The sequence below is a fragment of the Pygoscelis adeliae genome, unplaced genomic scaffold, assembly GCF_000699105.1.
Source record: "Pygoscelis adeliae isolate BGI_AS28 unplaced genomic scaffold, ASM69910v1 Scaffold157, whole genome shotgun sequence".
NCBI classification, from domain to species: domain Eukaryota; kingdom Metazoa; phylum Chordata; class Aves; order Sphenisciformes; family Spheniscidae; genus Pygoscelis; species Pygoscelis adeliae.
In genome coordinates, this window is record NW_008825107.1 from 190387 (window position 1) to 216613 (window position 26227).

Here is a 26227-nt window from a genome sequence, read left to right on the forward strand (position 1 = left end):
ACTGCAGGCTGTTCACAATTTGTTTTGCTATAGAAAAAGATTTTTGGTAATAGAATAAAGGAAAAGTATAGTGTGCTAAATGTCTACAGATATTGCTAACTCATTAGTATTTTTTTAAGTACTATCCTTTTTAATTCTACACGTAAGCAATACCTATGGGACAGACTGGTCTGTGGCTTGGCATGCCCTAGGAGAGTGCTTTCCAGTGCAGACTAAATGCTATGGGCGTTTCTTGTACTCTTGTATTTTTGAGAGTACATATTTAGTGAGAATCCAGGTATTGCACGTTCATGTAATACATTCCATGTGCCACCACAGAAGTCTATTAAAAATAGTTCTTGTTCTCTGGTTGCTAAAGAAAACACATTTTCTTCCTTGTGATAAAATAGTTTTATAAAATTGTCAAAACTGATGGAGGCTGTTCAGTGTAGACTTAATCTTTCAGGCTTCGCTGAGTTTTAGCCATAAAATGGTTTTAAGTATTTACAGGCAGTAACAGTATCGGTGCCAGAGACTGTTCTCTCGGCATCTTGGCTTTGTACGTCATTTTAAAATTTATGGTCTGTGTTCCTCAGCCAAATGCTTGGCCCAGCGTGAGGAAAAGAAGTAACACACAGTCATTTATTTTCTGTGGGGAGATTCTCTCAGAAGCACTGCACGTCTTGGGTGGAGTTTCATTGTCTAACCATAGGTGGCTAATGTCATTCGCAGTGCCGTGCGATATCCTGGTTGACAGTCATTATCTGCTCAAGCAGGGCATAGTTCTGCTGAGGTCTTGTGCCATCTGTGCCAGCTCTCTATGGATGCCTTGGATAGCACAAGTCACCTAAAAAGGCACTAGCTGCCTCTCTTCAGGCTGCTGAATCATGCCTTTGTTTTTCTTGAAGTTAGCTTTTGTAGAAACATTAATAATAGAATGAGGTGTGGGAAGGAGAACTGAGTATTTTAAACTGATTGATCAGTCTATTCTTCATTGCTTTTTGTATTTTAATCACCATTGACAGACAAATGCTTCTTGGTGTGGATTTTGTTTTGTTCTGAAGCTTAAACCTTGCAGTGCAAAATCTATACAATACAACCTGATGTATTCAAAACAAAACAAGCAAAGTATTCTTTTTTTTTCCTTCTTTTTTTTTCTTTTTTTCTCTTCTCTTTCCCCCAACACTTTACCTCTTAATCCTTACCAAATCTTTTGCAGTGACTTATGGGACAGTGAGTTCCAGTATGTACTATTACACAAGGGTTATGTCGCAGCTCTTCCTGGAAACACCTGTATCAAAAATGGAGAAAACTGATTTCAAAACTTTGTCCACAATGGATGACTTCTGGAAGGTAATCTAAAAACAATTTTTTATCTCTCCGTTGCTGTGATTTGCTTGTCCTGTCATGGCCTGTAAATTTAACCTGCAGGATCTTTTTTCTAATGCAGTGGGGGGTGTGCATGAAGATCTCTGTGCACAATGTCAAAGCTATGGAACAAAGTAGGCCTTTAATATGTGAAAGTTTAGAACCTAGGTAATGCTAGTGGGGCAGGGTAGGGCAAGGTTGCGGAATGTCTTTGGAGGACAGGTAACAGTAAGGCCTTATGTCAGAAAAATTATCAACTGCAATTCTAACACGTCCACAGAATGAAGACTTATAAAAACAGTGCTGGCAACATGCAAACTAAAATTGTCTTCCTCCCCAGTTCACAGAAGGCCCTTTACTGGATGGTCTTTACTGGGAGATGTGGTACAACAACAAAACCATGGCAGAAAACAAAAGCTTCATTTATTATGAGAACCTGCTCCTAGGGGTGCCTCGCATTCGGCAGCTGAAAGTGAGAAATGGTTCGTGCTCAATACCTGAAGATTTAAAGGATGAAATCAAAGACTGCTATGATGTCTATTCTGTAGCTAATGAAGATACTGCTCCTTTTGGACTTCGAAATGGAACAGCGTATGTAGTATTCCTGTAGACACTTTTTTTTCTTTTTTCTGACCTGGGTTATGGTGAATTACACAATAAGTCTCTCGGCAGAGGCAACTCTGCATTTGGTGTATGTTCTGTCTGTAAAGCCAGGTAAATCCAGAGCAGCTGCCAGTTCTGCTCGTGGAGAAACCTTACCAAACTTGGAGAGGACTGTGCTCTTGATCCACTTGAGTTTAGGTGCTGTCATTGTGCCATTGGTAGCAGTTATGCATGGGAGACACACTGTGGTCTGAGTGCAGCACTACAACTCATGAGCACCTGTTCTGTAATTCTGGATTGTATTACCGCAGTGGGTTTCACTGAGTTGTCTTCCCTAGCTAAAAACGGGAATAGCACTGCCTCTCTTGGAAGACGATGTGTGAGTTGAACTGTAAAAGGTTTTGGAGGGGGAACGTAACTATGTAAATGCCCATTTTCTTTCTTTCCCTGAGGATCGAAATTCTGTGTGAGAGGATTGACATGTTCTCTTTTTACAAATAATATACTTGTGACCCATCTTTCTATCTTAATTTTGTTGTGTTAGTCAAAGGAACTTTGTAAGTTCTTTCTCCAGGGTACAAGCATCAAAACTTTCTACAAGTACCTCTTAAATGAAAGCAGCTTTAAGTAGCTGATACTTTTTCTTGGTCAGGTTTTGTTGGTATCTGTTTTGTTAACTGTAAGTTGAAAGTGGAAAGACTAACATGCTCTGTTTCACTTACTTCTGAACTAGTTGGACGTACACCAATGAGAAGGATTTGAATGGGAGCAGCCACTGGGGCTTGATTGCCACATACAGTGGGGCTGGTTATTACCAAGACCTCTCAAGGACCAGAGAAGTGACAGCTGTGCAGATTGCTAGCCTTAAGAAGAACCTGTGGCTGGACAGAGGGACCAGAGCAGCTTTCATTGATTTCTCCGTATACAATGCAAACATCAACCTATTCTGCGTTGTCAGGTGTGAACAAAACCATGACAGTGTTCAAACTGCACAGTGTAGGTTGTAGACTTGGGGTTTTCTTGTGATTGCTTTGTTTTGAGGATATGGGTAAGCGTATGTTGTGTATAAAGGAGACAGACAGCTGACGTGGCATGCCTCCCTGTCAAAGAAGTGGGACTCCACATGGCGACTGCACTCGCCATCTGGAGGCAGTTCTGACTTTCCTGATGCCGCAACAGCTTGGGTGCGGTTTGCAGGTGACTTCTGTAGTGAGCTGGCTTATTAAAGTAAATAGTGGATATACAACATCAGTCTTTAGTTTAGACAGCATGAAACAGATGCAGATGAAGACAGGTCTCTTTGTCTCTGTTTTCTTACTGTTCCTGAAATGCTTTGGGTTTTAGTCAAAATTGAGTGCCGTCAGGTTTACATCTTCTGTTGTGTGTAGTGTCTTCTCTGAATCATACGTGGGCTTTTGCCTGTTTCCCATTATTTAAATAACTATGTAAATAAAACCATGTATCTTTTAGTAGTGCTTTTTATTAACGCTGTGTAAATGAATTTTTTTTTTCTTTGCCTTTTTTTAAATGCAGGTTGTTAGTGGAGTTTCCAGCGACTGGAGGCCTTGTTACGTCTTGGCAGTTTCAGCCAGTGAGGCTGATTCACTACATCTCCACTTTTGATTTTTTCCTGGCAGCCTGTGAAATGGCATTTTGTCTTTTTGTTTTTTATTATATGGTGGAAGAGATCTTAGAAATTCACATTCATAGACTGCACTACTTCAGAAGTCTCTGGAATTGCCTTGATATCCTTATCATTGTGGTAAGTAATCTTTATAATAAGGCTAAAATTGCTTTCTGAAATCACTTTATGTGAGATGTTAATGACTCAGTATTCCTATTGTGGGTTTAAGGGATAGGGCCATCATTAAGAATGATACTTACAGACTATTGGGCTAAAAGACAATTTTCGTCTGTGTTGTAACGGTGTGTTTTGCAAACTTGCTTGTTCTGTCTTTGGGGGTTTCAACCTTCGCATCCTGGTGAAAAGTTTAGAGTATTTGTCCAGTATGCTTTTTCACAGTTTTTCTCTATAAAGGCACAGCCATTATGGGAGGTAACAAACTCGCCCTCATTTCTCTTCTACGTATCTAATACAGACTATTGCAGTGGCTTTCAAGTAAGAAAATCATCTGCTTTAAAGTAGTGATATGCATTTGGAGGAATGGGACTGGGATTTGAATATGTTTGCAAAGAACCACAAAGAGATTTAACGTGGTATTAAAATACTCACCAGCTAATACCAAGTTTGAAGAAGTGTCTCAAAATTGTAGAGTGCTAGCAGCTGTCAGGGCTGCTTTCTTGGTTAAGTGGACAGTGTTGCACATCAGTAATCTTGGTGTAGCAGAAAATCAGAGCTTTGAATTTAAAGTTACATAGTATAATTCTCTCTGGACTTCTATCAAGCTGTGCTTACCAAAAGTATACAAAGCCAGTGGTGATGAAACAGTTCCAGTCCCACGCTCATTTTGTATCTTCAGGCTTGGACGAGTCAAAGGTTTAAGTCTTGAAGTTAGTATCTGTAATCTAGAGAAATCAATACTTGCATCACAGTGCTTTGTAAATGAGGAACCATTTAGGAGGATGTTTACATGAACTGTGTGCTGTTTGTTATACTTAACAGCGGGGGTGGGGGGGGAATAAGATGCTTTGCTGTTACAGTCAGTGAAGCGTATTCCAGTGTGAGTGTAAAATTCAGTTCACACAAAGGGTCAAATTCTATGTTTATACCTTGTCTGAGGGACATTTTTTAAATTTAGGATTATGTACTTTATGACTCTGTATACAGGGTGAAGTGTTCACTTGCACTAATAAACAGCACATTTGCAGAGGTCAAAGCAAGAACCTTACCTGTATGGTAAAACTACAGCTTCTCTACTGTTGCTGAGCAGTACTGGTCAGTCTATACTCCAGAGAAACTGTAGTACCTTTTTGGCTACTGCTGTCTCTCTGCTCTTTACTCTTTTTCACCTTTGTCTTTTTGAGTTGTCATCTTTCTTTCCTTGTATTTCCTTCTCTGTGACAGCTTCATTTTTCTGAGCCTGCTAGGCTTCACCATCATCTTGTTCTTCAGCTGTGGCAAGGAAAAGATTTCTAAATCTTCTTACTCCCAGGCTGTTTGTAGTCTAAGGCTATAATGGTTTTGTTGTGAAAAGCATTTCCTGATAGGATCCAAACTAGAGTTTTTGGACATATCTCAAACAGCAGCCACTGGGCTGTTAAATTACTCCTGAGTGAAAGGTCGTGAAACCTGGCCTCCTCCAGCGCCTGCAACTGCCTGGCCCTAAGCAGTAATGTGATCAGTGGGGTTGACCCTGAAGGACTGCAAGGAGCTTGGATCAGTGATTTTTTTTCTAGGCTCTGTGCAATTCTTCACTGTTACTTTCCTGTTTAAAACTTTAGCTTTAGTGGTCCTGTAGTTAGGACACCTTGAAAACAATGTATTTGCTTTTACTTAAAACTCACATTATGGTAGCGCTACAAATAACATGAAGTTCCTCATATCTTAACTTTATCTGACGTATGTGACTAAAACAAGTTGGTTTAAAACCCTTTCGTATGTTTCTTTTGTACTCAGCTCTCTGTGGTAGCTATAGGAATTAGCATCTATAGGACATCAACTGTTGATATGCTCCTGAAGAAGCTGCTGGAAGATCAGAACTCGTTCCCCAATTTTGAACCTTTGGCATATTGGCAAATGCAATTCAACAACATTGCTGCAGTCACTGTGTTTTTTGTCTGGATTAAGGTAACTCCAAGACACACATCCTTATTCTAAAATTAGAATGTAAGCAGTATTCTGAGTTTCGCGTGATATATTATTTGAGTTTTAGTTGTGTTTCTTCTAAAATTGGTCATGTGAGAAAGTCAGAGCATAGGGGTAACTTCTTGCAGATTAAAAGCAAGATTGTAAATTGCCACAGGTTTAGTCAGCCCTTGTTTAAGTCTAGAAGATGTAGTCAGTGCTAGTGCTTTGTCACAGCAGACACGTAAAGAAATGTTTTTATTATTCCTGGATTGGTAAGTCAGTAATTCTCACTGGGTATTGCTTTTTCCTAGCCTGGTTTAACTGTGCCCATTTTATCTATTCAAAACTTCTGAATCGTTAGAAGGGTTGGTAAAGCTAGTCCAATTTATTTGAAAACTAGTTATATTACTTTAGTTAAACTTAATTTCTCACTTTTACTGTCTCCTTTCTCGTGATACTTCTTTTCATGTCCATGCTCATTTTCCTGTCCTCTGTATGAGTAAAATTGCACAGGAACATTTAGTTAATAAACTGTCTAATGGGGGAAAATGTAAGACCAATGATAAGTGAATTTCCACTGATACTCCAAACTGATACTTAGGTTTATCAAGCAAGTTAGCTAATCTCTTACTGTTTTATAAGACACAGTTGCATCTAATTTTTGGATCATGGTTTAAGAAATAAAGTAGCTTGTTATAAGAAATAATGGTAAACTGCAGAGTAACAGAATAATGCAGGTTGGAGGGGACCTCGGGAAATCTCTAGTCCAACCACCTGCTCAGAGCAAAGTCAGCTGTGAGATCTTCTTTTCTCATATTTTACTACTTCATAGCTAACATCTTCATTGAAGATAAATAAATAGGCTTTTGGAAGCATTTCGGTAACACTGCTCTGAAGCCAGGGTGCCAAATAGAGGAGTGAAAAAAACCAAACAAACAAAACCCCACGCCCAAACAAGAAGTTGGCATTCTCACAGAATTTTCTTCACATTTTAAGCCCCAGTGTTTTTAGGAAGTCATGTATTTCTAAATGTAAATTAACTGACTTTGTCTCCAATCAAATTCATTAAGACATCTCATACGTAAAAGTCTGGAGAGCGATTGTGTTAAGAAATTGTCTTCCTTGTCTTTACAGTTGTTTTGTTTTTTTTTTCTTTTAACAGCTTTTCAAATTTGTTAACTTCAACAGAACAATGAGTCAGTTATCCACTACCATGTCTCGCTGCGTCAAAGATGTCATTGGCTTTGCTATTATGTTTTTTATTATTTTCTTAGCATATGCTCAGTTGGCCTATCTTGTCTTTGGCACTCAAATCGATGACTTCAGCACTTTCCAGGACTGCATGTAAGTACAAGAATAAAAAATGCAAAGAATTTCTCAGTACATTGGTAAATGGATTTGGTTGCCTCATCAGAGACCAAACAAATCCTATGACATCCAGCTAAACAGATAAGCTGCAGACATATCACTGTTGATGTAGCTCAGCAGCAAATGCATTTTTTGATAACATTTTTAGTTCAAAAACTGTCTTTGCTCTGAGATTAAAAACATACTGTAGTTAGATCAGTGAGCTAAAAATGGCAGGTTTTCGTTGGTGGAAATGAAATGGTTTTTATAAGTTGGTCACATTCCTGTCTGTCTTCAGCAGTTGAATGATTATATGCTTACTTACGTTTGTAATGCTTACTGAGATGTTGTATGCATAATAACGCTGTTTTCCTGATAGTATGTGTAGTTGGTTGACTCACAAATGGAGTCCATCTTAGACAGCCAACTAGTAAACTTGTAAGTGTCTGCTGGAATCCAGGAGAGAGAGAGGATTTAATATAGGGTTGTTAATCAGTTTTTCCTTTATTGATTTGGTACAACATAACCTGATTCTAACTGAGGTAATTACCAGGTTGTTCAGTTATCAATTTCCCCCTGCCCCCTTACATTGGGGCAGTGTTGCAAAAAGTTTCTTGTAGAGAAGCAGAGGAACTTGAAATATGCTGATGGTGCTGTGCAGTGCCAAGCCTCTTCCAGCCTTGGCACTGTAGAGGCAGCTTTTTAGAGGGAGAGAGTTGGGGTTGTGTGTATGCAAGACGCAGAAGGGATAGCAGAGGGACAGGAGTGGGTCTTAAAGCTTCACATTGGTAACCATTGATTTGCTCTGCTTCCTGTTGCCCCCATTATCAGTTGTGACCGAAAGCCAGAAGTAACCGTCCTAGTTTTGTTCTGTGTGTGTGGCATCTGACTGCGAGTTTGGTTTTGCCTAGATATGGGCTTGAGGAATTGACTATTGCAGTGCCTGATAAAGTATTACAGTAGTGCAGACCTCTCTGCTGCCCATCAGTCAGACTGTTAGGGTAAAATAGATTGAGAATTCTTGCACAGCTCCAAAAGTGTGTTTTTTTTCAACTCCTGGCTATGTTTTGTTTTTTAAGATTTACTCAGTTCCGCATCATTTTGGGAGACTTCAACTTCACAGAGGTTGAAGAAGCTAATCGAATTTTGGGACCAATTTATTTCACTACATTTGTGTTCTTTATGTTCTTCATTCTTTTGGTATGTACACCTTCGTTTATGCGGGGTGGGTAGGTGGCCATTTTTGCATCTCTTGTTCTTTGAGTCTTACTGCTACTTAGGGATTTTTTTGATAATGGTGAGTGTGCAGTCCATGTAGGGGCCTGACTGTTACATGGCCGGTCACTACACTCTTCAATTTTTTTTCTTCATTTAAAATAGATTTGCATTGTATGTTTGTTGTCATTCCCATCTAGTGCTCCACACTGTGGGTGTTTTTTATTTATATCTTTTTATTATTATAAATGTATTTTTATTTCTAAAATCTGAATAGTGCCTGGCTGGCATACACAGCAAGCCCGTATCTTTTGATGAAAAGTAGCTGTAATGTTCCATACAGGCTCTTAGTTTATAAAGCACTCTAACGCGTGGCTGGCTATGTTTACAACAGCCTAGTTCATGCATGCAACACACAGCTTGTCTGCTAGAAGAGCCTAATTCATCAGCAGTGCAGCGGCTTTCAGATATGCAGGTTTGCCTGCAAAGGCCCTTTTCTATCCTCTTTTCCTTCTCCAAGGCAGAGTTGGGCCCTGTCTTTCTCACCTTCCCAGTGCAGATTACCTGTACACTTTTTGACAAACAGTATTATAAGAAGCTCAACTTATCTGAGAGGCAGTATGTAGACATGATTGTCTGACAAATAAATTCAAACAGTGAGTATAGTTTGAGTGAGTACTCATCTTTTGTATACTCTCTGTTAATACTAGTATTAGTATTAGGAGGAAGGATACCTCTCTCTTAGAAACCTAGGAGACCAAGTAAATGCTTTTTTTTATGTTGATATAAGTGAAGAGCCCCAGTATCTTCTAGCTGGATGTGGTTTTCAGTTAGTTTGGTACTAACATTAATATTTAGTAATTTTGTTTCTGATTATATCACCAGACGGAAGCTGTTATGTGAGCAAGAAATCCTCCGATTATTCCTCAAACTATGTGTCTTTTGGTGATTTGATAAGGTGGCAAGCATTAAAACAGGATTTTACTGACCTTAAAATGGTACAGCAGTCCTGTATCATCATAACTTTTAGAGTTATTTAATGACCCTTGTACTTAATGAGTCTTTTTATTCTTTGAGATGAGGAGAAATGGCATTCAGATATTATTTGTGGGAGAAGATTTCATCTTGGCTATACACTAGTAAGGAAGTGGAGAATCTGAAGTGTTCACTGAGATGGACCAGTAGTCAACTGGAAGATAACGTATGGGTCACTCTGGCCGAAGAAGCACATGAAGCGGGTTTCATATTTGGTTTGAAGCATCTCACAAAATGCAGAGGAGCAGAGGCTAGTGTCCAGCAAGGGAAAGAAATATTTTCCTAAGGGGTAGCAGAAAAGCACTGGAGTGGGAAAGTACAGCAGCTTATCCAAAATACTCGCTATAATTTGTATGCTTGTTAATATCTGCACATCCTGTCCTTTGGCTGGAGTGAAATGTTGCTGTAAACTCCTTGAGACCTGGAAACTAAGTTAGGGAAGATGGGCAGAAAGCACCAACTCTTAATGTTGAAGCAGCTGAAAGCAAAATAGACAGTAGTCAAGTTACCTCTTACTTCTCTGGTGTTGGGCAAGAATGCATACAGATACAGCATTGGAAGATTGTTCTCCTAAAGCATTTTTTTAAGTCCATGAGGAAATAGAGGTTAACGCTACCTTTCTGCATGAGTGGCACATTGAACGTGCCAGTAAATGGAGTAATTCTTTTTGGACTTGAATGTCCAGCTTTCAGTTCAGTCTTTTTTACTCCATGTTCAGCATAATGACAGCATGGCTCAAGTACAGGGTTAGTGAGACCAATTTTTTTTCCTTTTGCCTGAAGAAGCAACCAAACTCTTTTCAGAGTTGGTGGCATACATGCCAAGTGTCTGATTTTAAGCTTTTTTGTTTTTATCTTTAATCTGAAAAGCAAGCAGAGCTGCAACTAGATAAGAACCTTATGTTTGCATTGGTTATTACGGGATGAACTTGATTCCTTAGGTATTTTTGTTGCTGCTGCGTTGCCTAGATTAATTCACAGTTGTTACCTGTGTAAGTTTGGCCTTGCAGGTAGAAGGCCAAACTTACACATATAACGTTAAACAGGAATGGTTTACTGCCGCTGCTGTGTGTAGGCATGAACCCTCTCTGGAAAGTAATTCTCCAGTTATGTTAACAATCAGTAGGTCTTGATTAAAAGTTGTTATACTGCAGTGTGTCATATTTCAATATCTCAAGCTCTTGATGTTAGTACTTTTTAAACAGCCCGCCATTTTCTCCTGGCCCTCTTTAAAAAATTCATGTATAGGTCTGCACATGAAGGTCATAGGAGTAGTACGGCTTAGACTTGCTGAAATTTTTAAATGGGCTTTTTTATTTTTCTCATGAACAGAACATGTTTTTGGCCATTATCAATGATACATACTCTGAAGTCAAATCAGATATGGCACAACAGAAGGCAGAAATGGAACTGTCTGACCTTATCAGAAAGGTAAAAGTAACATTTCCTCATTCCTCACATCTGAACTTACTTCATAAAATACTAATAAACCGTACAAAGTAAAGCTGGCAGCAGCTGATGAAAATACACATCTCTTAGTTAAAATAAATTAATCTGAGCTGAGTGTAAATTAAATGAATTAAAACTTTCCATCACAACGTATTTTAGTCAGCTGAGACTTTGCGTTGAATGATCAGCCTACTGAATATGACACAGGATTTGTCTGTCTAGGTACATAGAGAAATATTGAACTGTTGAAGCTAAACTGCTGTTTGGTTTGGTCACAGAATTCAGAATTACCTCGTTTCAGGCAATAAGATGAGGCAAGTCTTGGATAATGTGTTGGGAGCTCCCAGGGGCAGCTGCCAGTAAGGTTGTTGAATACAAAGTTAAGACCTTGACCTGAATCCCAGTTTAGGAAAAGAACGTGCATGTGCATGTGCTCTGGCATGGATACAGTGCTGTATCATGGTCAGAAATGTCTAAACACGTACTCAGCATGACCAGTAACTCAAGAGTTTGAAACTTGGAAACTGGTTATTAAAACAGAGCAGAGAAAAATGAAAAGTGCTACTTTGTTGGGATAAGAACTTCTTAAAAGTCATTCCTACAACTGAAGAATGAGAGATAAGCAAAATGACTGCAGAAAGTTGTACCTGTTTTGTCAGCATTATTTGAAACTGTCACTTAACTGTCAGTAACTGTCAAAGGTGTCTAACTGGGACAAAATACTCCTTTCCTACTGACCTGCAGTGCAAATTGAATGATGGAAGCCTTACCTCTAACTGCAAAGGTATTTGTATGTTGCCCATTTAAACGCTGAAATAAAAGATGGATAAACTGGAGGAAAAGACAGATTTTTGCAAGGCTTTTGGAACACACTGAATGATAGTGTACAGTAGCTGATTTTTGTAATCAAAAAAGTTATTAGAAATCAAGTGTTAACATTTCACGAGAAGTAAAACGTGAAATTTCACTTTTTCTTTTAGGGCTACAACAAAGCCATGATCAAACTTAAATTGAAGAAAACTACTGTTGATGACATTTCAGAAAGTCTGAGACAAGGTGGGGGAAAACTAAATTTTGATGAACTCCGGCAAGATCTAAAAGGGTAAGGAAGCTGTTACTTCTTATCTTGAATAGTCTCCCCAGAGACATGTGATGTTAAGTCTTTGATGTGAATTGCTCTTGCTGAGAGTACTTTTCTTTTGGTTAGTGGATAACAAAGCATGTGCTTTTCCTGTATCTGGTGGGAGGTTTATGTAAACAATCAGATGTGTACAGGTAAACAATCTTTGCATGTGGGTCTGCAGGCATTGCACAAAGGAAAATTCAAACTGTGGCATGGAACTGCGGAAGAAGAGAGAAGAGGAGTGGGAAAAGAATGGTCAGTTTGAGGGAAGAGAAATCTTAACTAAGGAGGTCTGCTGAGCTCTGGTTCCTGGAGTCTGCACTATGGCTGGTGTTGCTGCAGTGGGGTGGCATCCCACACCGGAGAAGGATTTGGTGCTCTGGGGCCCAACCTCCTTGAGTTGCTGTGTTGTGGGAGAGAAAGGGTCTGAGGAAGCAGAGATCTGAGGCCTTAGGAGGAGGAAACGGTAATGTTTCTATCAGAGCCACTGCAGGAGTTTGTGAACAGGCAGGAGTCCAAGGAAAGGGAACAAATCAAGGAGGTATAAAAGAGATGGTTGTGAAGGAGCAGGGTGCAGTCTAGGGGAGATTTGTGCTATTAACTAATGAAACGTGAGGGCTGAGCTTTTTGTTATCAGTGTTGTGAACTTATAGGCAGCACTGGGATCAGTCGTGTCTTTGGCTTGGGGATGAAAGTATGTTTGGAGTGAAGTGTTTTTCTGATACTTGAAGTTTGTTCAGCATCTGAAAAATGGAAAGTAAGGGAACTGTTTTTGCTGCCTTTTCAGGAAGGGGCACACAGATGCAGAGATTGAAGCAATATTTACAAAATATGACCAGGATGGGGACCAGGAATTGACAGAGCATGAACATCAGCAGATGAGAGATGACCTGGAAAAAGAGAGGGTGAGCTCAGCGTTACGAGTGGTATGCCACCAGCGCTGTCTGCCAGTCTTCTCCCCGTGCTATTTTGCTGCCTCGGAAGAATCCTCTTATTTCCCTTCACATTTGCTCTCATCCATGGCTGTCTGAGCGTAACTATAAAAAGGCAAGGGGGAGCTGATGGAGGGCAGGAGGTCTTTGACCTTGACACCCCCATCCCCCATGTACAGGTGGAAGTCTTTACATCTTTCCTGTCTGTGGCTTCTGTTTTCACAAAGGAGGATCTGGACCTGGATAGGAGCTCTCTGCCACGTCCTCTGAGCAGCCGCAGCTTCCCCCGGAGCTTGGACGACTCCGAGGAGGATGAGGATGAAGACAGCGGACACAGCTCCAGGAGGAGGGGCAGCAGCTCTAGTGGGGTTTCCTATGAAGAGTTCCAAGTGTAAGTTTATCCTTCTGAAGGGGATGAATCTGCGTGGTGTGTGGGGGTTTTTTGGTTTGTGATTTTTTTTTTTTTTCCTTGTGGGTTTTCTTCTTTCAGTTATATAGTAGTCTCCTATAACTCTGAATATTAATCAAATTATTCATAAAAGTAAATGTTATGTTTTTGAGGTGCCTAAGTCACTCCTTTTAGTAGTTTTCAAGTAATATCTAAACAGGAAGTACTTTAGAGAGGCTCATGGGAATCAGTTAGAAAACCAAAACCAAATCAAAACAAACAAACAAAAAAAAAAACCCTGTCCTTAAAACCTGGTCATTGAACTTACAGAGGAAATGGTCGTGCTACAAAAATGCCAGAAGACTTGTCTGGGTTTTTTAGTAGTAAAACCTTGAGGTTGTTTTAGGTTCAGTGAGAACTTCAGCTGTTGTTTTTAATAAGATAAAGTTACTTTTGAGTGTGTATTTTGCCTAAAATGATAGATCTCCATATTAATTAATTATAGCAACACTAGCTGAATGAAGAATTTGAGTAACTAGAAACAATAAATTTTGATGAGGATGCCTTAAAAGAAGGGAAAACAGAGTGGAATATGTACTTTTTTTCCCCATTTGCTTTACTCCTGTGTTACCTTCTTGCTCTTGTGTACCTTGTCCCTTCCTGGACAGTAGGACTCATTTGTGGAAAGTCGGGCGTGCTTGAATTAAAATGCTGTCTCATCCTTATCTGCTCTGTGTGTTGACGTGCTAGAACGATACTGACTTGGAAATGTCAGAGTCACTGAAGATCACACTTGTTGCCCTCAGACTCATGAGGCGGGTAGATCGCATGGAGCATTCTATCGGCAGTATTGTCTCCAAGATCGATGCAGTTATTGTGAAGCTTGAAGCAATGGAGAGAGCCAAACTAAAAAGGAGAGATGTGTTGGGAAGACTGTTAGATGGAGTGACAGAGGTAAGAAACCCACTCTCTCCTGTCTGGTCACAACCTGCACGGCTTGCTTACTGTTAGCACTTCTTCCTACTGCTTGGCTTGGGAGGGTTGAGCGGAGTGGTGGTAAAGACGAGGTGGGTGCTTTGGCAGTGGCCAAGTTATTTCAGTTTTGTGTTAGGAAAACATGAAATTTAAAACATGGAATGTTAAGGACATGATGCAAGTTTCAGATATGACAACCCATCTAATAGCAGGCCTGTGTCACACTGAGGCAACACAGCACCATTTAAACCCCTGAACTGGACAGCAGTGGTGTTCGGTAGTTGCTGAAGCAGCTCGTTCATCCTTTGGTGTCTGTTGGGATTAATACAAAGCTTTTTACGGTCTAGTCTGTTAGAGTCTGGGGGATCCAGCCCAGCAGGCCCATGCAGCCTGCTCTTCTTCTCCCATGTTGCTTCTGGGATTGTGTGTGGCAGGTGGAAGCAGGTCACTTCTGTCACCAGGGTTATCTAGCTTCTGTTGCCTCCCCTCCCACCTTCTCTTTCTTGAGGGCACTTTGGAAGTAGCCAGTGGGACAACTGTGTTATTTCTGTGGACGCTAAAACCTGTCAGCTTCCTGATGGGGCAAGAACAGCCAGAACAGGGCTGTTAAGCGGTGGGCGAGATGGACTGTCTTGGTGGGTTATGTAGGTAAGACTTCTAGCTGTCCTGTCACAGATACGGTGTTCCTGACTGTTACTGTTGTTCCAGCCAATAATTCTGCTTCATTCTTGAGACGGGGCTTCCTTATGTGTCTGCTGTCCTCAGTATATTTTACATTTTTGCAGGGGGATTTAAATATTAGAAACTAATACAAATTGTGCTTTCATAAGTGAAGGTGACAACCTGGGCGTTATGTCACTGGAAAGAAAACAGTTTACTGCACTAGCTGTGTTTCTCCACTAGCCTATGGAAATACTTGAGTGGTATAAGAATTTCCCATGTTTGTATAGGGTTTTGCTTAGACTGCAGTTTGGAAGCTGTGCTTCCAGCTTGTGTCTTTTAATCTGTTCAGGATGAAAGACTGGGTCGTGACAATGAAATCCACAGGGAACAAATGGAGCGACTTGTGCGAGAGGAGTTGGAGCGATGGGAATCAGATGATACGGCATCCCAAATGAGCCATCGGTTGGGAACGCCACTTGGACTGAATGGCCAGCCTCGTTCAAGGAACTCTCGGCCATCTTCCTCCCAGTCGGATGGTATTGATGGGGGAGGAGGAAATGGGGGGAATAACATCCATGTGTAGGATTAACTTTGTAGGTGATTCTAAACATTTCAGGTCAGTATTAAGCCAGCAAATACACTGCTCCACTGTTTCCCAGTATGAGGTGATCGTCCTGATCAGACCACTAAGGACAATTTTCACTGGTGGGCAAAAGTAAATATTCTCTTCATAAGGCATTTTCAGACCTATGTAAGCCATGTGTCACATTCAAGTTACCAACAGTGAGACTGTCACCCTTGGAAACGAAAATGCAGGAGACAGAATGGAAACCAGGTGTGACAAAATCTACCTGGACAGAATTTTGGTTCCATACATGTATTTTGGGGAACACTTTCACGAGGGCAGCAAGCTTCAGACAAAATAATGTGCTGTGGCTAAAACACTCAAATGAAAGGCTGAGTTTTCTGCTTTCTATTGGAAAATATGATTTTTAAATGCTTTTAAAAGCAATTTTTAAAAGAAGATGGCATCAGTTTATTGTCTCCTTCATTATAACGGCTGATACTTTTCAAAGAGATAAAACAGCACTTTTTTTTTACTTTGAGTTTCTACCTATTTTTCTGAGTTATTCTTGGTGTACTAACATTTTAATTAACTTAAATTGTTCATTTTTTACTGTTTTTGAGAAATACTATGTTTCTTTAAACAGAAGAAAGTGCACTTAGTTTGCACAACTGTAAATCACATTATTCCATAATAGAAACTGTACGCATTACATGGGTTTGCATTTCATTAGCATTTCAAAAGTAATATTTGGGAATGGCCTCCTCACACCCAAATAACGTAATCATTTTCAGCTTTGTTGCAAAGTGCCCATTTTCTAATGCTATGTTTTCATGATCTAAGTGTTCCTGGGATAAACATTCCACAGGTTCTTCGGTAAATATGGTTACTTTGCAGAAAATGTATTATTTAAAAGCACACAAAATTGAAAAACACTAACTCTTCCTTGGGTGTGACAGAGAAGGGGCAGAGACATTGCTGACAGTTGGGAAAATCCAATCTTGTGCTCTATCACATTCTGATCGCGTCTCGACTATGTAGTTTGTATTTACATTTAACAGAACTGCTTGTAAAATTATTAAGTATATTTCTACATATGCTTTTCTGCTGAGGTGCAACATGTGATTCCTGTGGAAAGGTGTTTGTAGTATAATCACTGATTTTTAGTATTTAATTTCCTCTGCTTTCCGTGTCATAGAAGCTTTGTTTTTGAAAGGAGATGCAACACTGAAATTACGCTGGCTTCCTATAGAAAGCATCGAGGCATAGTGTTTGTAGTTTTGCCTGGCAACGTGTTTCCGTATGTTGAATGCCGGGTTAGGAGGGAGGGTTTCAGTTGTGCTTTTTTCCTGAAGATGGCAGTTGTCTTGTATTATTACACCGACTTAGAGTCGGTGTAAAGGAAAATGGAAAGCTACATAATCAAACACATCTTAACTATTAGTAGGGTATATAGAGGAAACAATGCCTACTTAACAAAGTGTAAGTAGCACGTATATGTTAGGTTGGTGCTTTTTATTTCAAAAAGCAGTTATTGCCAGGGGTTAGCACCTCATTCTTGTGGTAGTACTGCTTAGGCAAAGCTTACATCTTGCGTCTGTTCTTACCACTGCATTGCCTGGATGTACAATGACTCAGAATGCCTTCCCTCTAACCAGAGAACTTGTTAAAACTAAATAGACTTCATGACTTTCCCTATTTTTAATTTTACAAAAAAACATATGCACAGAAACTTAATGTAAGGTGGAGCAGGAGGAAGTTCAATGTGGAGATTGGACCTTCTTAGTAGCTTTGGCTTGAGAACAGAACGACGTGGGAAAACAGGTTGTGATTCTTGTGGAGTATTTTTTCTTTCTGTGGGTTATTTTGTCCTATACTAGGAAGAAATTCATACTCTTTCACAAGAGACCCCGTCAACTTCCCAAAACAGCGCACAGCACAGTGGTTAGGGCATTTGTGTGAAACGAGAGACATGCAGACTAAGCTCTGTCTTGCCTTGATTGAAAGTTTTTGGACCTTAGAAACCTTCCTGAGGAAAGCTTTTCTGTGTTGAACTGGCACTTCTGACTTTAAACAAACAAACAAACCAAAAAAACACTAGCTGTACACATGGCCAGCTGGTGTGCAAGGAAAATAGAAAATACAATACAAAGCCATTTAAATATACATAGCCTTGTCTTTATATTCATATCCAGAATGTGTAGTATGTTGGTATGTGACATGATTTACAGCTTAAACTTTGAGGCATGCTAACTAATTACATGTGTGTAACATGGAATTGATGTTGGGTTTCTAGGGTCAAGGGTTCTAAGGTAGTATTTAAATAATCATGTACTTAAAATCAATGACTTTGGTCAAATGACCCAACTTGAGTTGTCCAGCAATCAGCTGGAACTTTACTAAGAATACCTTGTGTTTAAGGTTTGTGCCTGTGGCCTGTAAAGCATGTGGCATGCTTGAGGTTTATGGCAGCAGGGACTGGGGAGTGTGCAGAAGTGATCTAGCAGTCGTGTGTTGGTAAGGCAGGGCCTTCCTGGGGGGAAAGAAAGCAAAACTAAACCGATCAGTATGGTTTTAAATAGGTTTCCTGTAAAAATGTATCTTTCGAACTGTGTGATTGAATTTACATTTTTATCTTTTATTTGTAGTATATGTTTATTATGAAAATGTTTGCATTCATAGCTGTATTTGTTAAGGTATATTTCTGTAACGTGTCGTTACTTAATAACAAACTTCATCTTGAAGTGCAGTAAGTTTTCATGGGGTACCCGTGTGTGTTGACAATGGGCCTTGCAATAAGTGCATAGCCACTTGACCAATGTTACAAACATTTTATTACTTCATTTTTCAACTTTAGATTATAATATCATTTGTCACTTATTACAAAGGTAAGGTTTTTGCGTAGTAATGTACAGTGTTTGGTCGTATTAGGAAGCTGTTAATTATGCAAGTCTTCTACAATGATCAAGAATGTATTGATCTGTAAAACTGAGCACTTTACTTCCTAATAAACATTTTATATAATCTATAGAGCAAACATCGTGCCATACACTTGGTTTGTTTATAACGGAATGTTAAGAATGCTACATTTTATTTGTGTGTGTTACTTCTATCTCATACCTTATCCTCAGATTACTTAATAATGTAAAATGGAAGTACAGGGTGTAAATGAACAAAGAGCACTGGGCTGATCCTACTGCTTCATTGTCCAAACAATACTTTTTTTAATACTTTATTTCACATTTGCGTTTGTGCAAATGCACAGGTCTATTTTCTGCTATTTCCGGTAGCGGCTCTGACTGCTAGTAACTCTGTCCCTTTATTACTTCACAGTTGCTGTGTAAGTTAACCTCTCTACTCTTTTTCTCTATTCCCCTTTATTTTTTCTCTTTGTTTCAGGGAATCCTGCAGCATCTGGAGGGTTGAATGGTCCTTGGAAATCCCAGACTTGCATATAAGCCCCATAGTTCTGTCTGGACAGCTGTCTCACCAGGTCAAAAGTATACCATATTAATGAAAATCAAATGCTTAATGTAAATCAATCTCAGTCTTTAATGAAATACATACATACTGAGTTTATTAAGTATATTAAGCCTTCAGTCAGTGCACTATAAAAGTTGCAGTGTGTGGGAAGTGGGAACTTTTTTATTTAATACTGTGTGTATGCTGTAGTGCTCACTTTTGGAAACTTCTTCAGGAAGTGCAGTTTGAGATGCATGTTTGGAATAAGAGCCACATAATTCTTCCATATCCCATGGGCATCACTTGGATGCCTTGCATATTCAAATACTCTTCTCCAGTAAATCTAAACAAGAATAAAAATGAGAAAAAGGGAGAAAAGTTAATGTTATGATAAAACATCTGCAAGCAATTGTTACTTATATATTTAGGTACCAATGGGGCTTTTTTGGTTCCCCGCTTATATAGAACGTGCAGTGTGAGCGAAGAGGATAGCAATTGGAGGTGGAGTCATCGTCCTTCTCCAGAGTCCGTTCCACAAGCAGTCCTTCAGGAGGACGTTTATGCTGTTTGTGTCCCTGGCCCCTCCCCATACAGCATCTCTGGCCCTGCTGTGGTCCCCAGGGCAGCGATGAGCCCCCTAGGAAACACAGGTAATTGGTGGCGGGAAGATACATAAGCAGCACTGCTTTCAAGAGGGAAGGCAGAGCCTAACTAACATCTCAGAGACGCTTAAGTCGTGTCAGTCTTTTTTCTGAACTGAATTGCTGAAATTCTGATGCTTGCAAACCATTCTTCCCTTTCTGCACACAAACTGAATTAATTCAGAAGCACAGTTGTCTTCCATTTTGCTAAAAATGTTTTTTAGTAGTAACTCAGATTATGCCCTGTTTTACCTGAAAGATGCTGTGGATAGCTGGAAGAAAAATCGGTTCTCAATTGCTAGTAAACAAATTATAAAGTATTATTTACTAAAGCATGCTAAATAGAAGAAAACACTACTGCTATATACCCCTTTCAGTAAGAGTTTAGTTCATGCTTTGGGTCTTCCAGAAGAGATGCAACATTGTATTTCAAAAGAAAATAAATAGTTTGCAAAACAAACCAGTCTTCTACAATGGAGAAATGCAAAAAAGCTGTCAGAAACTTTTTTCCCTTTGTGCAATCTTAACAAAAATAGCAGCTTGGGTTCCGACTTGTTTTCAGGAACATAGGAGTGCATTAGAAGATTTGATTCTGATTTCACAGTAAGTCTGTGTACCTTCTGTGCCATAATGGTCCTTCCAGGTTTTAAGCACTGATCATGCAAAATGAGTACAGAAAGGCAGAGGGACAGCTTAATGGTTCCGGCGGTAGACTGACATTCAAAAGAGTTGTCTCCTTTGTGTCACCTTGCCCTGATGTGTTAACACACAAATTCAACCGGTCCCAGCTTGGTTCAAAGGACTGTTACAAACATGCTGGTGCTTAAGTGTCAGTAATGCTAAAACACCAGTGGGATCACAAGCAAGTTTTCCTTGGACTGGAGATTTCTGGCAGCTCTTCCACTTTGCTTCTACTCTACGGAATACTCGGGGAGACAGAAACTGGATCCCAGGAAGCAAAGAGCAGGCCTGAAGGCAGCAAACTTGTGCCTTTTGTAACAGACATGGATTTGGACTTGATGTGAGAGCAGCTTTCCTGCAGCCAGGTGTTCAGGTATTTTGGAGCAGGCCTACCAGCAGTGGGATGCTAGGAAGAGAGCAAGAAGTTTTTTGAAACTCGGGGAGTGTACTGGGTTTGTGTGGCTCTCAGGAAGTTATTAGTAATAAATGCAAGACTTAGACTGCCAATGGACTGATGGTGACAATTTGCATCAGCCACAGTTTTGCTGGTGACATCTTGATGAAAGTTTAGACCAGTACATTCATTCATTTGCAAAGCCTTGAAATGAGTAAAAGAAGATTAGCAGATATTCACAGGGACAAAATGCTCATTGAAAGACTATTCACGCAAAACAAATCAACAATATTAAACTGTTAGATTGGAAGAAGTTGTTTATGTCTGTAAAAGCCATAATCACACAGACACAGATTATTTAGAAAATAGGAGTGTGTCACATGGAAGATCCAGGGGAGCAACTCCAGGAGTCTTTGTTGGCATTGCTGCTGATTTACATTATCAGATTGTATGCTCTCGTCTTGTGCTATACCTTTTGTGTAAAAAATACACAGCTAAACACAAAGTGAGTGATTGCACTTTACTGACTGTTCAAGAGACAGCAAATTGATGTTTATGAAAATATCATTTACCAGTTAATATTAGAAAACCATTGCCCTTCTTTTTTTTCCAAATTAAATGAAGGTCTCTTTTGGAAGATTATTTGAATAAAATGTGCAGAAAACCTAGCACTATTAGGCTGTAGCAAGGAATACTGAAATTTTTTATCCAGGAAAGAAAAATTCGAATACTTTTAATATTTATCAGCATCCCAGAGAAAATCTGCAAACAGAAAACATGTAACTACAAATCCATAACAGGAATTGTTTGAAGAGGTTTGACTCACCTTGGACTGACGCCAGTGCCTGTCCAGAAACAATTTTTGTCATGTTACCCGAGATGCCTGTCTGCAGTCATACAGAGCAGGGTATTGCATCCTAAGCACTTGACTCTGTGCCCACTAGGTCAATGGAAACATAATCAACGCCTTACAGGGGGCAGGTGGCAATTTTATAATACTGGAGGGTGGGGGAATAACTGCAGTGTTGTATTCTTTGAAGAACAAGTGTTACCGTAAGTCAGCAGATGAAAAACTCTAAGACTCAATCTGGAGTTTTAGAAAGCAGGCATTCTTTATTGCGGCGGCGCATGCTAGGTGGAATTTCCACAAATCAAGCACACCTATGCCGAGTTCACCGTTACATTTATACACAAAAATTACAAGGTAGTATACTCGCAGTTACAATGATTGGTTAGTGATTTGCATATAATTATAATATCTGCTGTGTCATTCTCTTCTGTTACTATGCTTGCGCAGGGGAAGGGTCTTCAGCTGGGCAAGGGTCATCTTGCCCTGTGGGTGTGTTTTTTAGTATTACAATGAAGGCAGTTCAGGATACCTTAAAACCAAGTTTTGTTGCCAAGTTGGCCAGATATATATCTACCTTGTCAGGTTGTCAAATAACTCATCCTATATACAATAGAACCTAAGTGCTCTGGTTACAGTCTAGAGAGTAAGGACTAAGGCTAACATGGTCCAGAGAATAGGGACTTCAAGCAACACAGCCTCGGATGACAAGCAGCACAGCAACCCATACATAATGCTAACATAGAGGCTAACCTTATTATTTCACAACAAACACAAAATATAGAACGATTCAGTAAAACTTAAGATAATCTTCAACACAAGGGTGACTAAAATATTGCCAAGTCAGCTTTCTTGAGAATGGAATGGTCTGCTTAAGACAGCATGACACAAAACCCTATGGAGGCAAAGATTATTTCTCTCAAAATATGAAGGAAATACATAAGACTGGAGAAGCACGATTTACTGATTTATTTTAACAGGCTAGGTTAGGCATTAGTGATGTTTGCATTTCTGCAGCAGGAAAAAAGCGGGGGCAAGAACTGATAGAAAGTGTCTGGGTCTATGAACATGTTTTGACCTGCCTGTTCTTGGGTTCATGAGCTGTATGGGTTAATCAGTATGTCTGATGACTTCTTTTACCCTCATTTTGTGATTACTTCAATCCCATGTAACGTCTTTATCTTTTTGGATAAGGATGTTTTTCAACAGTATGGCAGCACTTCAGAAATTGTGCAGTCTTGGTGATATGGTTGTGAAGTACTTTCATCAAAGACCCAAGTGTAAAATAACAGAGACTGCAGAGGCAGTAACTATGCCTGAGCAGCAAATATAAGTTTTCTTCTGCACAAGGCACCTTTGCCCTTTTGACATGCTCTTTTTCAAGTATTGTAGGCATCAGGTTTGCAGTGTATTAAATGTGACAGCATTGTCAGACATTGTTCCAAATAATATTGTAAACCTACTGCAAATTTGCAGGGGGTTGCACTGAGTTGTTGTGAAGTGTATGTTAGAAATTATTTTTTCAAGTAATCTAATTGTGTGTCATATCAAAGATACAGGGGAAGAAACTGAAAAATCTTTTAGCACTGACAATCACAAAAACAAAGTAAACGTTTATCAGGAGGTTAGCAACACTCACCGCATTTTGTCCAGTTGCTCTTGCTAGAGTCATCAAACTGGCTGTATAGGTGCTAGGATGAGAGTAATCGCCATGGTAAAGAAGGCTGCAACTTTGGCTTGAAACCTTTAAAATAAAAACAATACTTGGTCTTTCACCAGGCCAGAGCTTTTTGGTTTGGCTGGCAGTATTGTGTTCAGAATACACAAACACAGAATACTGTGTTCAGGTTTGGGTCCCTCACTACAAGAAGGACGTTGAGATGTTGGAGCGTGTCCAGAGAAGGGCAACAAGGCTGGTGAAGGGTCTGGAGAACAAGTCTTATGAGGAGCGGCTGAGGGAGCTGGGGTTGTTTAGCCTGGAGAAAAGGAGGCTGAGGGGAGACCTCATTGCTCTCTACAACTACCTGAAAGGAGGCTGTAGCGAGGTGGGTGTCGGTCTCTTCTCCCAAGTAACTGGCGAAAGGACGAGAGGAAATGGCCTCAAGTTGCGCCAGGGGAGGTTTAGATTGGACGTGAGGAAAAATTTCTTTACTGAAAGAGTGGTTAAACATTGGAACAGGCTGCCCAGGGAAGTGGTTGAGTCACCATCCCTGGAAGTATTTAAAAGACGGGTAGATGAGGTGCTTAGGGACATGGTTTAGTAGGCATGGTGGTGTTGGGTTGACGGTTGGACTCGATGATCTTGGAGGTCTCTTCCAACCTTAATGATTCTATGATTCTATGTTGTGTGTTTTGTTGTTGTTTACACTCAAAAAATTCTTTCTAATTGAAGCTTGTTGAGAGACAAGATAAAAATGGGAGGAGGACTGCTTCTGTGTAAGGAACAGTAATTAGAATAGCGTGTGGTTGCCCAAAACTGTCTGCTGGTTAGGTAAGGATTATATTGATGCATTTTACTTTTGTAGAATACTTGTCTATTGTGAAATAATTTATCCATTAATTTACCCCTGTGAAGATGGTGCTTGGCAAAGTCATGCTGGGTATTAAATCAGCCAGTATCTTAGAGAAGAAATAAGCAGCCACTGTGTAATATCCACATATATACTTATGTCTCGAACACAAAAATAATCATACGTTAGGATCGTATTTTAGTAGCAAAGTAAGTATACTATATACACAAGGACAGTGATTCTCAGAGAAAGAGAATCATTTGAATCCTAAAACATTTTTTTAAATTACAGTAACTATATTAAAAACTTGTTAAAAGAAGTGCTGATACTGATCCTACCAGGTAAGCATAAAAATTAATCTATATTCCCAATACTGCTTAATAAATACATTGGCACTAAATCATCCCGGTCTGTTCAGTCTATTAGTATATCTCATAGCCTTTCCATGCCTCAAATTCTATTGTCATTGCTCTTGCGCTTTTGAAACTGTGTATTTGTTTTCAGTCCTGCTTCTTTTAGCCATCTGTTGAGGCACTACATAGCCTTTTTACAATTTTTAATTTCCCTTGTAACCTTCTGTGGAATGCCTTGAAAATAAGTAATTTCAACCACTTTTTCAAGCCAAGAATTTGTTGATAGAGAATCAGAGAATCACAGAAAAGTCTGGGTTGGAAGGGACCCATGGTTAAGGAATTCTGAAGAACTGGACAGAGATGCTTTTCCTCTACAAGGGTGATTTGGACTTAATGTTTTAGACTCTAGAACACATCACATTCATTCAGCTGAAAAAAAGTTTCACTGATCTGTCATTACCAGAAACTATGTAACTTCTGATTTAGGTATCTGTGCATCTCCATCATCTGACTCTTCCTCTTGTCTTCTGGCTTTTGATAGCAGTCCATACATTCTGTACTTGCCTGACAATATCTAGTGGAGACTACTTGCTGCCCTTGAATTTATCCATCTGTTCCCACATGTAAAGAAACTGTGTCGTTTTGAACTCTTAATCTGTAACTATTTAGTCTCTGTGATGAAAAGAGATAGACCTACGTTATTTAATTTTTTTTTGTGATGTTGCTGTCTTAATTCTTTTCTTTCTTTATTCTCTAGTGGATGTATTAATTATCTTTATTGGTTGTCAACATCAAGTGTTTACCTGACATAAATTCTTTGTGGCTTTTATGATATATATATTTTTTTAATCCTTCCTCTGTGCTGGAACAACCTCCTGAATTGCATATCTCTTTATTGATTTATTTTTTGGATAAGCATACACTCACTGGTAGTAAGAAAGAATAAAGCACTGATTCTAAAGAAAGAACAATTAAAAGCAACAAATTAGTTGAGCAGGGTTTTTTTTTTTAGTTACTGAGGCAGAAGATATTGCAGTGGGACATGTTTACAGTAGAATAAAATACAAGAGGTAACTATACTGGTAATAACAAAAAGATCTTTTTGTCTTGTGGTAAAAATGTGTCTCTATCCTGAAACCAGACAGGAGCCAGCTAACTAGTCTGTACCTTGTGTTCAGATTTGGCTTCAGTGGCTTACATGCTTCCTCATACTCCAAATTCCTGGTGGAATGGGTTGTCATTCTCTGCCTCAGTAGGATGCTACTCTACAATTCCCTCGATGCCTCCTGGAAAACCCAAATTAAACAAATGTCTTTCCTCACAGGTAGTGAATATATGGCCTACAAGGTTTTTATTGTATCTACCAGCACAGAAGTCAAGAAAGAAGATGACACTTCTTATGCAGCCCAAAGCAGCCAGCCAGTAGTAGCGACTTCATCAGCAAAACACGTAAGTCCATAGCAAGAACTACTGAATCACTTAGGCACTTGTTAAATCTTTGCTTGAACCAATACAATTTATAAAGCCTATGTACACTGTGAAAAATAACAGGCCCAATTCCTGAGTCAGTATAACTCATGGGCCTTTTAGATGTGTCATTTGAAAAGTCAATAGTGTATATTATGTACCTCATACAATTGGCCTCAGCCCATCGATCCAGCCTGTCCAGGTCCCTCTGCAGAGCCTTCCTACCCTCGAGCAGATCAACACTCCTGCCCAGCTTGGTGTCGCCTGCAAACTTACTGAGGGAGCACTCGATCCCCTCGTCCAGATCATTGATAAAGATATTGAACAAGACCAGCCCCAAAACTGAGCCCTGGGGAACACTACTCGTGACCGGCCACCAACTGGATTTAACTTCACCACAACTCTCTGGGCCCGGCCGTCCAGCCAGTTTTTGACCCAGCGCAGAGTACACCTGTCTAAGCCGTGAGCCGCCAGCTTCTCTAG

General features: G+C 39.7%; 1 protein-coding gene across 1 annotated transcript in view; it reads left to right on the forward strand.

Annotated features, from left to right (window-relative positions):
* The window catches only part of PKD2 (polycystic kidney disease 2 (autosomal dominant)), a gene marked incomplete at its 5' end in the record, with an annotated part of 26946 nt that extends 8555 nt beyond the window's left edge, over positions 1-18391 (forward strand). The window contains 13 exons of the mRNA XM_009327502.1: positions 1199-1332; positions 1688-1938; positions 2684-2908; positions 3484-3712; positions 5528-5698; positions 6861-7042; positions 8125-8245; positions 10627-10725; positions 11724-11845; positions 12654-12771; positions 13026-13189; positions 13993-14140; positions 15174-18391. Coding sequence (XP_009325777.1) covers positions 1199-1332; positions 1688-1938; positions 2684-2908; positions 3484-3712; positions 5528-5698; positions 6861-7042; positions 8125-8245; positions 10627-10725; positions 11724-11845; positions 12654-12771; positions 13026-13189; positions 13993-14140; positions 15174-15407 — 2198 coding nt within the window. The remainder of the gene's footprint in view (positions 1-1198; positions 1333-1687; positions 1939-2683; positions 2909-3483; positions 3713-5527; positions 5699-6860; positions 7043-8124; positions 8246-10626; positions 10726-11723; positions 11846-12653; positions 12772-13025; positions 13190-13992; positions 14141-15173) is intronic.
* Between the last annotated feature and the right edge of the window lie 7836 nt (positions 18392-26227).